Here is a 17,405-nt window from a genome sequence, read left to right as displayed (position 1 = left end):
GACAGATTTTTTGTTTTCTTCTTGTTTTACGGTGTCAAATTTTTAAACCTTTCAAGCTGTTAACAGATAAATGTATGTGGTAAGCATGAAATTCATCAGTATACTTCAGAGCTTGCGTGCGTGCCTGTTTGTTTATTGTGTGTATTTTCTAGACTAATACATAGCTTTACTTCAAAAGGCAGCTTTGCATATACACACAGACTAATGTATTATCGCAATACATATATCTCATGCAATGTATTATATTTTCCTAATAAAACAAGTTATTTTTATATATTTGAATGATACAAAAGATGAAAATCAGAAAAAAAATGAATACTTTTTGTAAAATCCAGGAATTTTGAGTAAAAAAAAAATCTGTTTAAACTGAAAACAAAGGGGCTTACTTATACCCCCACACTGATCAATACACGCACTTTCCACTCCAGCTTGTGTCTGAAAGATCCTCCCCACCCCTTCCCATTGCTAATCCTGAAAACAACTAGTTTCAGTCTTACCTGAGATGCTGTTATGCTTCTTTTGGACTTGTCACCTAGAGACTAGAGTGTTCAGAGCAAATTCAGACACTTTGAATTCAGAAATTTGCAAACATGCTGTATTTCCTTCTGTTTTGTGCCTGGCCATTATACTACCCAGTTTTAATCTTGTCTACCTACCAGCTTCCTAGCAGATTTAAAATCCCAAAGGCAAATCTTTGACACCACACACCATCATCATCTGAAGATCAACACAGCATTGGATTTCCCAGACTCATGTACCTCCCAAGGAGTACGAGGACTAAAGAAGTCACTGGCCTAGCCCTCCAGCAGTAATGGAACAGTAAGTGATCATGTGTTATCTACCAGATTAAGGTTGAGATCCTGTCCTCAATCTAAGTTTTTCTAGAGTTAATGGGTAGGCTGCGATGGAACAGCACATGTTCACAATCCCACTTCAATAGACTCTATGAACATTGGCTGGAGATAGAAGCCTCCCAGAAGCCATCAGGAAGTGAAAGTTCAAGACTCGAGCTCCACCAATGACCCTTGGATGTCAGCATGTTGTACCAACACACACGCTGCATTTCTTAATGCAAGACCAAGCAAGCGCACGCACACTCGTGCAGCAGAGCTCTCAATAGATTTGCAGATTTGATTATTTGTATCTATTTAGTGCCAGTATTGTTTTCGCAACTATAAACCTAGTAACCTAAGTACAAACATGAAGAGCAGGCAGTCAATTTTCACCTAAAGCTACACTGGAAATTGTGAAAGTGTTATTGCAAGACAGCCACCTCGAGCCATTTAAAATGAGCCTCGTACATTTCTTCCTAGCCCTTTCTCAGTGACAGGATAACAAACTGTTTACAGGTAATCTCATCAGAGAAGAGATTGTCAGATATTGGCACCCCTGCCGGTAAAGAACCCAGACTCCAGGAAAGGCTGCTGTAGCAGAAGATATCACTGCCACTGTGTTGAGATGAGCAAGAGTCAGAGACTTGAGCCTAAAGGGTGATGTTGAGCCTAGGTGAATTTAGCACATTAAGACAACATTCCAGGTTCTGGCTTAGTAAAACTACACCATGGATAATTCAGAACACAATTTGGCTCCACGAGTTTCAAACACACACATTCAGGTCCAGAACATACACTCATAGAAAACCGCACAGACTGAGGGTTTCCACGTGGAATTTCTTTTGAATTCTTCTGTTTGGGGGGAAAGGCGTTGGATAGCCACACATGGCTAGTGTTGTCACACCTCCAGATTATAGACCAGGCTATAGACACAGTGGCCTTCTGCCTCAACACTGGCTCCTCAACAACACTCTGACAGGACTTCTAGCAGACACTTCCTGTGGACCAATCCTGAAAGCAGAGTCCAAAATCGCAAAGAACTTTAAATAATTGAAAACTAAGATACCAAGAAAGTTTCTCACTTCTACACTGGTGTCCATCTGCAAAGTCTTACCAACTACCCCTAGAGTGGTAAGTAGCTGCCGAAGGGATGCCAAACACTGTAGTAGTCAAAGTAGAATCCAGATAATCTGAACCACATAAGTAAAAACAAATACAGCTAGATAGTCGGGAGTCGCAAACCGTTAGTTGTGGAGTCCCAACTCTCTGAACAAAAGCCCTGCAAATCCACGGATATCTACTTTATATCCACAGACCATTTTTGTGGATCGCGGATTGGATGTGGATACAAATTTTGTATCCGTGCTGGGCTCTATCCACAATAGTATGCAAACTGTCACATGACACACCAGCTGGTAATGTTTCTATGCAGGAAGTTACAGATATCCAAAAAGAGATCATGAATAGGTTAAAGTAAGTTTTTTCCCATATGGCTCAAGGAGTCTAGCCATGACAAACTGTTGCACACACTTGGACCAGAAATCCTGGCAGCAGCAGTACAGTCTGACTGGGTTTGGCAGGCTTACCTTGGCTGCTAGGACTTTGGTTGCTCCCCACATACGAGCGCTGAGACTCACGGGTTTGTTCTGAAGTCTTGGTAGCCAACACAATGGCTTGTCAGTCATGAAGAAAATTTTAGGCAACTAGGGAGCAGCTTCTGAAGAGGGCTCTACATTCCCACTAGACAGATGAAAGGGTTCTGTTACACAACAAAGGCAAGTGGAGCATTCACAAGCAGGCTGTTAAGCATATATTGTGTAGAGTAGGATAAGGAGAACAGTCCTCTTTACACACTAGAAAGGATGGCCCTAGATGAGGGAACTGGCTAGCGGCTAAACTAAAACCAGAAAGAAGAACTGAAATTCATTTAAAGACTATTTGGGCTAGAGCAGTGGTTCTCAACTGTGGTCCACCGCTTGTTCAGGGAAAGCCTCTGGCACACCGGGCCGGCTCGTTTACCTGCCACATCCACAGGTTCGGCTGATCGCGGCTCCCACTGGCCACGGTTCGCTGCTCCAGGCCAATAGGGGCTGCAGAAAGTGGCGCGGGCCAAGGGATGTGCTGGCCGCCCTTCCCGCAGCCCCCATTGGCTTGGAGCAGCGAACCATGGCCAGTGGGAGCCGCAATCGGCCGAACCTGTGGACGTGGCCGGCAAACAAACCGGCCTGGAGCGCCAGGGGCTTTCCCTGCACAAGCGGTGGACCAGAGTTGAGAACCACTGGGCTAGAGAATATTCAACTCAATATAGACAGTTCTGAGGGAACTATCCACTAAAATGTATTGAAGACAAATTGTTCACCAAAAGGTATGAGAGAAAGAGACACTGTCATTTTGAATTACTTCACGTTTTTTAGTCAAAGAAAAGAGAAAAAAGTTTCTAGTAAGCACCCTTTAAGAATAGTAGGCCCTGAATTCCCTTTTTAAAAACCACCATTAGGGGATTTCTGCTCCTCCACTGTTTGGAGTGGACAGGCCCAAGACCATGACCTAACTGCTAGTGCATGAGACAGGAAGTGACCAACACCACAGTGAAAGTGATACTAAAAGGTTGTGTCAAACACACAAAGTGAACCCGAAACAGAGATAATCCCTTCCACTAACTTTTTCAGTTTTAGTAGTCACGTGTGTTACTTGCAACTAGAATAGGTAAAAGTTTTCACTCAGGAATAAGTAATAATATGATTTAAGTTAGTGTCCTTTTAAAGGGTAGGACAATAGCCTGGGAACTTGGGGTTGGGGAAATGGGGAGACCAATATTGCTTACATGGTACAGTGCATTTAATCTCAATGGGCACTACAAACATTGATTAATTAAGCCACAACACTCAGAATTAGGCACATAATTTATTCATCTGTAAAAGGGATAAATTGAGCACAGAGAATTTAAATAACCATGCTTATTCATTAAGCAAGTGACAGAGCTGAGAATGCAACTCAAGAGTCCTGATTCTGTGTCTACATCTCTAGTCATTAAGCAAAACTACTTCCTGCCCAGGACAGAGAAGAGAATTTTAAGTGGTCTTTTGGCAGTGGGACAGAGGTGGATTACCTATTACGTAGTCCTGCCTTGAGCGCAGGATTAGATGACCTCTTGAAGTCCCTTCCAGTCCTACACTTCTATGATTCTAGATCATGGAGTTCATGATCAATTCCACTTTTATTTATCGACTTTTCTGTGTGTGTGAAACACACGCATGAAGTTTCAGAGCATCCACAGGGACACAAAAGTACATAAACACCACCACAATGGTCCCTCCTAGCCTTGGAATCTATGAATCGTCCCTACTCAAAAAACTTGTACAGATTTTGCTAGACTGAATTATAACCAGGGGGAATAACCTAAAGAAAAAAGGCAGGGCTGAAGGCTCTCTGAGGTTCACTCAGGCATTGTTTCTAAAGTCCAGGCGTAGAAGAACAACAGAAACATACTGCTCCGATTTCTTTTTCAAGATACAGTAACCCAATTCTTCATCCTGATAATGCAAGGGCAAAATGTCACAAGTTACAACATTAGGAAAGCAGGTGTGTAATGAGCTCTTGAGCTGAAAAAACTGGGACACTCCCTATTCCCAGGGGGGTGCTCTAGTGTCAAACTACTCCCATCCAGGATATTTTGTGCTAATAGATCATTCTACTCCATTAATTCTTGGAATACTGCAGACAATGAGATCAGTTGTGTGGGGGGTTGATCTGTTTTCTCTGGCAGAGAATATTCAGTCCTTTCAATCTTACCAGCCAAGCGGAGTGTCCATCATACCTTGATCGGTCTAAACCAAATCCCACCTAAGGAAAACACATTAAGAAGTCACTGTCACTCTAATGCAAACTACAGATACTCCAACCCCAAATATCAAGTAGCCACCTAGACAATCAGATATTATACACATCTAACTTAATTAATTTTATAGCAATACCAAAGTATTTGCCAAGTTATATAAATTGATATGGTGATTTTTCAGCCATACCAATTTGAAACTTCATACTTCATCTCTCTCAACTGAAAAAAGGAAAGAAAAGACAAAAAAAAGGATGTTGAGTCAGTGTTTTATAACTTTAAACTAGCCTTCAATTCAGACCAATAGGTTTTAAAGGAGACACACTCAACTACAGCAAGTCCTAAACCAAGTGAGCCAACAACTCTTTCAGCTGCCTCAAATAAGTTCTAGAATGATGCTAGTCAGGTTTCAGTCTATTGTGACCTCATTACTCACTGCTTCTCCAGTAAATAGATGTCAACATCATATTTAAAGAAACATAGAAGTCTAATAAAGGCAGAAAAGAATACAGTGTTTTATAACCAGCATTTCACCTTTAACAAAGTTATACCATATTTTGTCCACTGTCATTTTAAAAAATGTGACAGTTCCCTAGATATTAATCTACACGGCATACGAGTCACTACAGAATGCAGATGCAGCCACTGTTTCCATTGTGAACCTTTATCAGCCTAGTGCAGCAAATAATTATGCTTTGTAATGTGCTTCAGAGGAACAGTAACAGTGCAGAGGACCATTACAAAATCCATAGTGGAGGACTGTTTAGGAAGCAGTCTGAGATCACCACTTCCCAACGTAATCATTGCAGAGCAGACAATTTAGAGATTCTCCATAAGGAGAGAGGATGCTACAGTAGCTTACCCAGATCCATGCAAAACAACACTGGAGGCACCTAAACTGCAAGAGAACTGTAACTGCCAGCAGTGAGGAAAAAAGCTAATAGCTGTACAACTTAAGAAGCAACCCCAGCTCAAAGGGTCACAGTATTCAGCTCAAAGAATTTTACAGGAAGCGTGAATATAGGCTTTCACACAGAGCTCGATAAGGCACCAGTAGTCCGACCATTCTCTTTTCCTAAAGAAAGTGTGTCTTTCTCTGCTCCTGTACTGCTGTATATAGTGAGAGATTATTTTATAATAGGATAAGAAGGGCAGGAGCTTCCTTTCTCTCAATACTTGTTACGTTCCATGACTGTTCATGGAAGATCTCAATGAGTATACAAAGTCACTTACTGCTGAGCTGCTCTTGTCATCAAGGCTCCAAGGTCCCTTCATTGAAAGGTTGCTGACACTGACCATCATGAACTCATTCTTGAAGCAGCCAAAGGTGCCAAGGTGAACTTTCTGCCTCACATCATCCTGGAAGAGATTTAACAGACAATTGTTATAATAGTTACAAAGGCAGGTGTCTGCCAATTAAAGAATTGGGCGTGGGGGGGAGAAGAGAGGGAAGACAGTGACATTTAACTTTAGGGAAGTTGTTATTGAAAACAGACTCTGGGTAAACTGCAATGAGCCAAATGTAAGTCAGTTTTGGGCATCCCTCAGAATACAACCAACTGCTTCATGAGAGATGGTCAAATACAACTTCTCAAATCATCTGAATGCCACGATATTTTTCAAATACATTAAAGAATTTCTCTTCAGTATTTCCCTGCTGTATTCATGATAAAGATGTAAATGAAGGCTATTGTCTTGGCTCCACTGCCTAGTGTAATATCGCAACACAAAATAAAGTTGTAGGGGGATCAAGACAGTCAGTCACTGTTTCAATACTGGTTGCTTTTCTAGAAAGCAGCTGTTGTGGCGAACTAGAAAGGACTTAGCTGATTCAAATACATTTCCCTGGCCCAAGCCCAGCTCTCATTTGGGTGTGTTATAAATACCACATTATACTGTGATCCTGTCAAATCTCACATGTTAAGCAAGGTCAAGCTGGATCAATGCTTAGATGATCCGACAAAAATCTAAGGTGCTGGAGGAGTGGAGTAGGTAGTTCAATAGGTGGCCATTTTCCCTTCTAGAGCTCAATGAAGGCCTCATCTTATAGCTAATGAGAATACCATCTTTGCGGTGAGACAAAATGAGACACTTGGTATCTGTGGCCATGAAGATTTCCATTGCACTTCAAGAACATTTGTATTAATTCCACCAATGGCATAGTTCCACCTCAAGTAATTACATTCTGTGTACACAAAACCCCCTTGGAATTTTAGCTGTGGTGTTCTCCACCTCCTGACTTAAATGACAAGAGTGACTGTTTCAGCAGTGGAGGAAGTGATCCCCTTTTTCCCTTGCTGATTTAACGAAGGTAAGAAGGCTTAATCAGGTAAGGCTTTTAAAGCACACCATGATATTCAGATGAAAGGCAATTAACAGTAAAGTGTTATGCTCAGGGATGCCACAGCATGGAGTACGAAGGTCAGAACCCTACTATTTTGCATTGGTACACCTAGAATTCTGCATCGTCTGGGGCATCTCCCTCCTTGAAAAATCAACAACTGGAGGGCAGTCAGAGCAGAGAAACAAGAACTAAGACTAATTTAAGAGGAAAATTTGAAGCATGTATTGTTTGTCCAATTTTTAAATAAGAAATTGACAGGTGTATGAAGGGCATGAGGATTAAAGATGAAGATATTCGCCTCCACCCCCAGGAATAATGGGTTGAAAAGGAGCAAAGAAAAAATGTAGGCTGAATTCCATCAGTTTAATAGCAAAGGTGTATTAGATAGTAGAATACTCCTGAAACCCTCATTGCTCAGGCAAACTAAAGCTAGCCTGGACAAGGCATTGGAGAACTGAGCAGGGGATCCACAAAGCACACTAACCGGTTCTCTTCTCTGACCCCATCTCTGATTTCTATTAAACTTGTTTGAGATCCCAATTTAAAATACTCCCTTATGCATAATTATCACATACATATATGCACACTAGTTCTAATAAGAGGTAACCCCATTATCAGGCTAACTTTGTGAACAACAAGATGGTCCCCTTCAGTCCTCTGAAGGAAAGATACTAATGGCACATTTTCACAGTTCATTCTTTGTTTAACAGATTATTTTAGTGTGTTTTCTCTTTGGCTTCTGGGTCATACTTGTGCACTTTAAACAAGAATCTATCTGGTTCATCTGCTACTACTCTCCACATAATGATTATTAATCCAAAACAGGAAACCTATACTGTTTAGATAATATACAGCCAGATATGGTTTACCCATGCTTGGTATAAGCACCAGTCTGGATAAGGGGGGAATGAGTGTGGAGAAGAGACAGGACACTTCAATGATATCTAATCTTCTATCTTGTACAGAGTGTGTATAGTTTAACTTGCAAACAGAATCATTTGCTTGTAGCCCAAGAATGAATGATGTTTGGAAAATAAATTTAACTTAAACTATACTTAATCAGCAATGTTTCATTAACATGCATACCCCCTCACAAAAAGATGGTCAAAAAAGTTTAATACATTACAGCCAAAATATTTTTGCTCTGACTTTTATCCAGCTTTAAATAATTGCACAGTTTATAGATCCATGAGACAGATTTTCATCTTTTGAAGAGACGGCACATTTGGTCATTAATTTCTAATAAGAAAAACTACAAGCTTGGAGAGCACCCATGAACATACCAGATCAGCAGTTTAAAGATTATAAGTTGTTAATACTTATCTTGCCTCCCACTAGTAAGATTCTTAAGACTCAAACAAATTTTGCTTTCATTTCAAAAGTGGGGTTGCAGAAGTATAAACGAGCAGAATTTGGTCCTTATATCTGCAATAAAAGAGGCGACTTGTACGTTGCAGACTGTTTAATTCCAGACAAAATAAGAAGTTATGTTGACCTGTGACAAGGGATATGGACAACTGAGGTATCACCAAACATACATAATTGTAACTCATACATGAAGTACTTGCAGAAAAACTGTAAAATGGATTTTGGAAGGTTATCCCACATGAGTAATGGAAATCTGAGATTGTTTAGAGAAAGTCTCCAATATAATAATAATTTATTAAAATGTTAGCATCTTAAAACTAATTAAACAGGAAGCTACTAACCAGACAACATGATGTAAAACAGAACAGAATATTATCTCCCTTGGGAGTTAGTAAATTGAAGAGTTGCTGTAAGGTAAGATATATTTGTTCATTTAACGACTATTTAAGAAACTCCTAATACAACAATATAGAATTTTTGTACAATTTTGTTAGCAGGAAAGCTTCCAGTGATTTCAGAGGGGAGACCAATTATTTTAGCCTTACTCTTCATCAAAGTTGATCACTTGCTGACAAGTATATAGATGGGACCTTTACAACAGGTTTTTCCATACCATGAAACAATTTGAACAAATTTAAGGTCCCAGTGTTGTGCCAGACACCTAAAAAACAGTTTTAAGGACTTGTCAAAAGCTAGTGGATTTTTGTCATGTTAAAAAAAATAAATTAAAAAAGTGATGCCTTGTCCACACAGGGCAATACCACTGTACAAGCTGAAGTAGTTTAAAAGCTAATAATGAAAAGTGTTTCATAGTACAGGAAGATCAGAAGTGCAGATAAGGCCTGAGGGGAGCTCCATGAAGACATCACCATCTTTTTAATTAAAGGAAATGCTGAAAGTTATTCTGGGACAGCTTTGAAAATTCTTTCCATGTGTGTATTGTTGTTGTTTTAAGTTCAGACTCCCACCCACCCCCCGCCCCCGCCAAGTTTCTAACCTTCTCTGAAACATTCTGCACAAAATATTAAAATTGCAGACAGCATGCACTCCCAAGGAGAGAGTTTCCCCAAGTGAATCTTACTTGTATGGACTACCCTTTAAATGGCAAAACATTTCTTTGTATCTTCAAAGAGAAAAGATACTTCATAAATAAACTTATAAAAATGACCCTCATACTGAAGGATGAGAAACAAAATAATCTCTCTCTAAAAGCAAACAAAAAAGTTATAAACAGAAGGAACACTCTTTGCTCCAGTGTGTTAACTATTGTGACATCACAAGTATGTGGGTTCTTTTCACCAACTCTGCTGTCAGCAGTTTGTTTCAGGAAGCGTAATGTTAAATATTCACTCATGAGGTGTGGCCTTTAATTTGGCAAACAGATCTGGTGTAGTTAGTTACAAGTGAAGAGCCAGTAGCAGAAACATTTTACAAGGGATTTCTTGTGATACAGTTAACGTATGAGCTAGGTGTTTGATTAAAAGTTGGAAGCCACAATGTAAAAGTGGAGATGCTGCACTTCCAGCATGCATTTTGTCAAATCCCTATATAAACACTGTAAGCTTGATTTTTAAGCACCTTTCTTTTCCTTCAATGGGAAGTCATTGTCAGTTCTCACAACATTCCTGTGAGGTTATATCAGTATTCCATTTTACTGTTCGGGAAACAGGCAGAGAGGATAAGTGACTTACCCAGAGACAGTGAGTCAGTGCCTAGGTAAGAACTGTTTTCAGAGTAGCAGCCGTGTTAGTCTGTATCTACAAAAAGAACAGGAGGACTTGTGGCACCTTAGCGACTAACAAATTTATTTGAACATAAGCTTTCGTGGGCTACAGCTCACTTTATCGGGCTGTAGCCCACAAAACCTTATGCTCAAATAAATATGTTAGTCTCTAAGGTGCCACAAGTACTCCTGTTCTTTTTTAGGTAAGAACTATAACTCTTAACATCAGCCTCCCACAAAGCCTGCTGCCTTAAAATAATAGTTTTCAGAGTAGCAGCCGTTAAATCTCCCCACTGTATTTTCTATTGAATGCACCCGATGAAGTGAGCTGTAGCTCACTAAAGCTTATGCTCAAATAAATGTGTTAGTCTCTAAGGTGCCACAAGTACTCCTTTTTAAAAAATAATAGTGTAATTGATAGCATGGGGATTGGCTTTGGAGTGATTCACTCCCTCCAGCCCCCCTTTAAATATAAGAACATTCTTACTGCTGCAAATACTTTAAGGGTGATTAGTGTGCATTTAACTAAGAATTTCCTATCTTTTGGGTTGTAAACTCTCACTCTTAGTTTTAATTAGTTTTCCCTGTTCTAAAGATCACATTATGCCTGTGTAATAACACAAAATTTGAAATAAGCTCATTTGTGTTATAGAAGCAAATACTTTATTTTCATTGCACTACTGAGGACATAATGCCATATCACCCAGCATTTTGAGATGCTGGGCTTGGAATGAGATGAGGGGGCACAGCCAACAGCTATTAGGATAACTACTGGCCAGGGGTCAGTTTGAAAGTCTGGGAAGTGAGGAAGAGAACAACAGACTAGTATCCAGGAGAAACTGGTCTAGTGCTTGGTTGCTGCTCACAGCTTTCTGAAGACAGGAGTCTTCTGGATTTACGGCTTTCAGACGGGTAGTACAACTAACCAGTGTCTTGTCAGTTTAACTCTACTGCTGCTTGAGAAGCCTGTGAGCATGAGCACAGGCAACAATGCTCAGGAAGGCAATAATGCAATTGCTTAAAATGCTAAACATTTGTAAGAAACTTTTAAAAATTCAAGTTCAAGCCCTGCAGAAAATTATGACTTAGTTTCCTTTTATCACTAAAGAAAGCTTCCTACTTGCCAAGGGCCAGTGAGTTTTTCAAGCCTTCATGTAAGAGATTTGTTATGGTTACTGATAGATGGCCCTTCAATAGTTGCATTTTGGATAACACAACATTCAGGTATTTGCGTACTAAAAGAACTTCAGCAGGCATGCCACAAGGTGAGGGAGGCCAATAACAAATCTGGAGCCACCCTCAGTGATCTGTTGCTTCTACAACAAACTGCAAGCCATACTTGACGTGGACAGCACCCTGCATTCTACTGTGGACACTCTGCAGGAGCCTCATGCCAAAACCCCTGCAGTGCACAGCAAGGAGGAGAAATCCCCTCTCTCAGGAGCAGATGCAGACCATGCAGCGAGTCAGGAGCTGTTTGAAACTCCACTGGAGTCAAACCATTCCTGCCAGGTGAGCACAGATGAGCCCACTGATGAAGGGAAAGGGAGCATGGGTAAGTGCGTACATGCATTATTCCTTATAAGCATTTCTTACCTTTTTGTTGCCCGAAGCCTCCTTTCCCTACTCCCATTTAAAAAAAAATGGCTCCACAAGTTAAGAGAACAAAGACATTGATTTTTGATTGCTCATGATACTTGCACAATGTTAGCAAATAAATTTAAAAAGAATAGTATTGTAGTCCAAATTACACAATCCCCCATCACATCAGCGTCCTGTGCTTGGATAGGGGCAAAAGGCAGAGGTAGAGGGAGTGTCTGCTTTTCCATTTTTTGGCATGGTGGGTGAGGCAGGCAGAATCATGCAGAGTATATTGTTTATCAGAGTGGAGATGTCCTTTTTATCCTCTTGTGCAATCTTGATCAGAGTTTCACACAGATACTGTGCAGCCTCTCCCAAACATTTCTAGGGATGGCAGTCTCAACAACAGGAGACTCTCTCACACTGCTCTGCGACGAGTCTCACGCCACTCTGCAATGAGTTCCACTGGCATCATAGCTATGAACTGGCTAGAAGCTTACAGGCCCAGTTGGCTTCAGGATGGTAGTAACAGACAGGTTCTCTGTGCCTTTGTCACCCTCAGGAGTGAGATAACAGCCAAAAACCACCACTGCCTGTGAAAACATTGGCAATATTCACTGCATTTTCCCTATACTCATGCCCAGGGGCACCCAGGTTTTTAAACCTTTCATGCAACAGACCCCCACCACCATATCCCACTCGACAGGCTGTATTCACCCTGGCTTGAGCTGCAGGGCGGTGCTCCAAAGCTAAACTGGCAATTAGCATTTCTTATTAAAAAGGTATTTATGAGTTTTTCTCTGTGGTGACTGTAAGTCTGTTTTAATCAGCAGCCTCTGGCATGGTGGCCTTGAGAGGTGTCCCCTCCACACTCTGCTCAGGTGAAGAAAGAAGCAGAGCAGGGAGGATATATTCTGTGAAAAGAAAAGGAGTACTTGTGGCACCTTAGAGACTAACAAATTATCTGAGCATAAGCTTTCGTGAGCTACAGCTCACTTCATCGGATGGATACTGTGGAAAATACAGAAGATATTTTTAGTACACACAGACCATGAAAAAATGGGTGTTTATCACTACAAAAGGTTTTCTCTCCCCCCACCCCACTCTCCTGTTGGTAATAGCTTATCTAAAGTGATCACTATTTGTGCTGGAAATGGCCCACCTTGATTATCGTGAGCTGTAGCTCACGAAAGCTTATGCTCAAATAAATTGGTTAGTCTCTAAGGTGCCACAAGTACTCCTTTTCTTATTGTAAGGAGAGTGATCACTTTAGATAAGCTATTACCAACAGGAGAGTGGGGTGGAGGGAGAGAAAACCTTTTGTAGTGATAAACACCCATTTTTTCATGGTCTGTGTGTACTAAAAATATCTTCTGTATTTTCCACAGTATGCATCCGATGCAGTGAGCTGTAGCTCACGAAAGCTTATGCTCAAATAAATTGGTTAGTCTCTAAGGTGCCACAAGTACTCCTTTTCTTTTTGCAAATACAGATTAACACGGCTGTTACTCTGAAACCTATATTCTGTGAGATCATCCAGTCCTCTACAGCTGCTGACCGTGAAAACAGGGCTTGGAGGAGCCAAGGATTCAAGGCCATGGAGAAGGACCAAGTCTGGACAGAACAGCTGCCGCAGAAGAGGCACAGGGACCAAGAGATACATCAGAAAGTGCAATGGGACATCATGGTTTGCTCAGGCAATAGACTCAGATGTTGCTGCATGCCCAAAAACCCTGGACGCAGCAGCCTTTCCAATCCATGGAAATCTTCACAGTCACTGCTCCCTATTCCCCCAGCGATAACAAGCAGCAGCATGGTGTGAACCTTTACCTCTGCCCATTCCATGCCATGGAAAATAAAGAACCACAGCTACACCCACACTCATCTGTGAAAACCATAGGATCGGTCACAATACACTACGTTTTGTAACGGGACTGAAACCCTCAGATAGGTTTTTAAAAACCATTTTTTAAAAAAAAAAACCTTGGGTCTTCAAGTATAGGTCACCCTCTTACAGTGTTGCTAAAGTGTTTTTACTTGCTTCTCCACTGTCAAGGACGTTCTCAATTCTAGTGTCCTTCCGTTAGAGGTCTAGGGAACACTCAGTACACAGATCCAGGAACGTGGCCTTTCACATCCAAAAGTTCAACAGCCACTGTCATCCCAAACCTCCATTATGATGCAATCCCACCAAGCAATGCTTGTATCTCGGGCCCAACAGTCATGATTCACCACGTGGAGCTGTTTTGTGAATGCCAGCAGCAATCTGGAATTTTTATTTGCTGTGTCCATCAACATCTACTCATTGCTGAACATCTCTTCGTCCGCCTCACACTTTAAAATGCTTTAAAAATGGCCCCTATAGTATGGTGAAAGTATCACTGTGGAAACTTGACCTCTAGTTCTCAGAAATCCTTGGGCAAATTGCTGGTATCCCACAAAGCACTGTCAAATATCCCACTAGGTATTGCACTAGAAGCGGCATGGGGCACAGACTGCCTACCCATGAGTGCACCACTTTTTCCACCTGTGCAGACACTCACAGTGAACATGCACAGCGCCCAAGCGATAGTCAAACATTGGCAGCTGTACGCCGATGTAACTTATCTTGACTGAACTTTGTAGCATAGATGTGGCCTGCACACAAATAACTATAGTGCTGAGACCTAGTCCTCTCCTACTAGCATGCACTCTCCACACCTCAAGTAAAGTTCTGCAGCCTTCCCCAACCTAACTAGAAGCAGTGAGTAGGGCAAGGCTTGCTGCCAATACCACTTACTTTGGCATGTTCTGGGGCTTCCCACTAACAAAAAAAGAGAATGCAACTTATAGCATTTTAAGGTGCAAATAGTTCCTTTCATTCTGATGATTCCTAGAGCACTTTACAAAGTATACAGAACCAGTGAAGAGCAGTCATCTCTAGGGTGGAGGGCAACCACAATCTAGACCATAGTGGCAAGTGAGGAAGTTTTGATCAAAAAATGCTAGAAGCAAGCCTCTTCTCCTTTGAGAAGAATCACTGGATACAATATCCACACTGCTCAGATGTCAGAGTAGCAGTCGTGTTAGTCTGTATTCGCAAAAAGAAAAGGAGTACTTGTGGCACCTTAGAGACTAACAAATTATCTGAGCATAAGCTTTCATGAGCTACAGCTCACTTCATCGGATGCTCAGATGGGTTGTTAGTCTTTGCATCTTTCATGCAAGTCCTTAAAATAAAGATGCAAAGACTAACAACCCATCTGAGCATCCGATGAAGTTAGCTGTAGCTCATGAAAGCTTATGCTCAGATAATTTGTTAGTCTCTAAGGTGCCACAAATACTCCTTTTCTTTTTGCGAATACAGACTAAGACTGTTGCTACTCTGAAACCTGTCGTTAAGTAAACAGTGGATCATAAGGCTTATATGCATTTTCTACTTTATGGTTTCATAGACAAGGAGGCATTGCTGGACACCAGCAAGGAGAAGACAGTGAAAATATCAAGGATCCAGCAGCAGAAAAGTAGCAACACAAGTTGATCAATCATAAAACAAGAAGATTCATCTAAACTTACTAAAAGTTCTATAGACTTTCCATAGTCTTTGTTTTTAAGAGACTTGTAGTATAATAAAACTTAACAATATAGCATCCAAAAATATGCTAGACGCTTTAGAGCAGGGGTTCTCAAACTTCATTGCACCCAGACCCACTTCTGACAACAAAAAGTACCAGAGGAGTAGCTGTGTAAGTCTGTATTCACAAAAACAAGGAGGAGTCTGGTGGCACCTTAAAGACTAACAGATTTATTTGGGCATAAGCTCTGGTGAGTAAAAAACCCACTTCTTCAGATGGATGGAGTGAAAGTTACAGATGCAGGCATAAATATATTGGTATATGAAGAAAAGGGAGTTACCTTAAAAGTGGAGATCCAGGGTTGACAAGGCCAATTCAGTCAGGGTGGACGTGGTCCACTCCCAGTAACTGACGACCCCAGTGAGGGGGGACAGAAGCCTGAGCCCCCCAAACCCCATTGCCCTGGGAGGGAGAGAGGGGGCAAAGCCCCAGGGCTTCAGCACTAGGTAGGGGGACTGTTACCCAAACCCCGCTACCCTTAGGCTTCAGCCTTGGGCGGTGGGGCTCGGGCTTCGGCCCCATACCTCAGCAAGTCTAAGCCAGCCCTGGCGACCCCATTATAATGGGGTCCCGACCCACACTTTGAGAAGAGCTGCTTTAGAGGCGTGCAGGGCAGCTTCGGAGGGAAGCCAACGCGCCAGCCGGGGGGGGGGGGGGTTGAACAGGGGGCCCAGGCCGGCGGGGGCCCAAGAGGAAAACAGGGAAAGAGCCCAGAAGAAGGGGCCGGACCCAGAGAAAGGGGGGACGAGGGCTGGGCCCACACAGAGACGACAGCGCCCCGGGGAGCCAGCGGGGAAGAGGGCCGGGGCTGAGCGCGCCCAGCCCCCCCGCCCAGATCTTACCTGCAGGCCGAGGCGATGCACGCGGCTCGCTCCCAGCCACGGCAGCGCCCCAGGGCCAGCGCCTTCCCCACCGCACAGCCGCGGCCCCGGGCGGCCATCTTCGGCCTGGCGTCACTTCCGGCCCCGGGGTCAAAAGGGGAGGTCATGGGCTTGGGGGTGGCCGTGCTGAGGTCAAAGAGGGGAGCCGGCGGCTGGGGAGGAGAGAGCGAAGGGGGGTGGGGGAGTGAGTTGGGGGACCGGGGAGCGGTTGGGCGCGGGGCGGACGAGGGGGCGGTTGAGGGGCTGGGCGTGAACGAGGGGGTGGGCGGTGAACGACGAGGCGGGGGAGGGGGTCTGGGGGATGAACGCGGGGGCGGGGGAGAGAGGTTGGGGTCTGGGGTGAACGCGGGGGCGGGGGAGTGGGGGTGAACGCGGGGGAGTGAGGCTGAGGGGGGTGAACGGGGGGCGGGGGAGTGAGGCTGAGGGGGGTTGGGGGGTGAGGCTGAGGGAGGCTGGGGGGGTGAACGTGGGGACGGGGGAGTGGGGCTGAGGGGGGTGAACGGGGGGCGGGGGAGTGAGGCTGAGGGGGTGAACGGGGGGCGGGGGAGTGAGGCTAAGGGGGGTTGGGGGTGAGGCTGAGGGAGGCTGGGGGGGTGAACGAGGGGGCGGGGGAGTGATGTTGGTGGGGCCTGGGGAGTGCGGTTGAAAGACTTGAATGGACAGATGTATAGAGGGTGGAAAGCCTGAACGTGGGAGTGAGGTGGAGAGAAAGCTGGGAAACTAGGCTAGGAGGGAGGGACTGCCAGAAAAAGGGGAGTTTTTTCCTCTCTCAAACCGTTACTGTACTGTTCCTACGTTAATAATTTCCCACCTGGGGGGACATTCCTGCCCACTTCTCAATGTATTTCAACGAGGGTTGAATGATCTGATGCTGACTTCAGTGTGGCATGGTGTTTGCCTCTGTCAGAAGCTTTCAGGACCTTTGTGTGGTGTCTACTCTGTTTCCTCTAGGAATTTAACACCAAACCTCTTGGCTTTTCACACTTCATTTACTAAGGATTTCTGCTCTTACCTTTATTTTTTTAAACACACAGTCCCTACCCCTCCCCTCCCTTAGGATTGGGCATTTGACCAGTCCAAAAATAATTGGTCAATTGACTGGTCAAGCATTGGTCAAATGTCAAAAACTGTCAGTGTTTTAAAGCATTATGTTGTTTAAAAAGTAGGATTTTATGATCTTCAATAGGCTTAACCTTCAGATACTTATTCCCAGTTATAATCTCAGA

General features: G+C 43.2%; 1 protein-coding gene across 1 annotated transcript in view; it reads right to left on the bottom strand.

Moving 5' to 3' along the window:
* GPR107 (G protein-coupled receptor 107) overlaps positions 1 to 16,238 on the bottom strand; it is a gene marked incomplete at its 5' end in the record, with an annotated part of 64,570 nt that extends 48,332 nt beyond the window's left edge. The window contains 7 exon segments of the mRNA XM_084650334.1: positions 2,420 to 2,506; positions 4,276 to 4,366; positions 4,626 to 4,676; positions 5,902 to 6,027; positions 13,194 to 13,311; positions 14,464 to 14,487; positions 16,141 to 16,238. Coding sequence (XP_084506460.1) covers positions 2,420 to 2,506; positions 4,276 to 4,366; positions 4,626 to 4,676; positions 5,902 to 6,027; positions 13,194 to 13,311; positions 14,464 to 14,487; positions 16,141 to 16,238 — 595 coding nt within the window.
* Positions 16,239 to 17,405: the final 1,167 nt, after the last annotated feature.

Source organism: Lepidochelys olivacea (assembly GCF_965140295.1).
Source record: "Lepidochelys olivacea isolate rLepOli2 genome assembly, chromosome: 16".
Classification (NCBI taxonomy): domain Eukaryota; kingdom Metazoa; phylum Chordata; order Testudines; family Cheloniidae; genus Lepidochelys; species Lepidochelys olivacea.
Note: the sequence above shows the minus strand (reverse complement) of the source record. Positions and strands in the feature narration are given on the sequence as shown.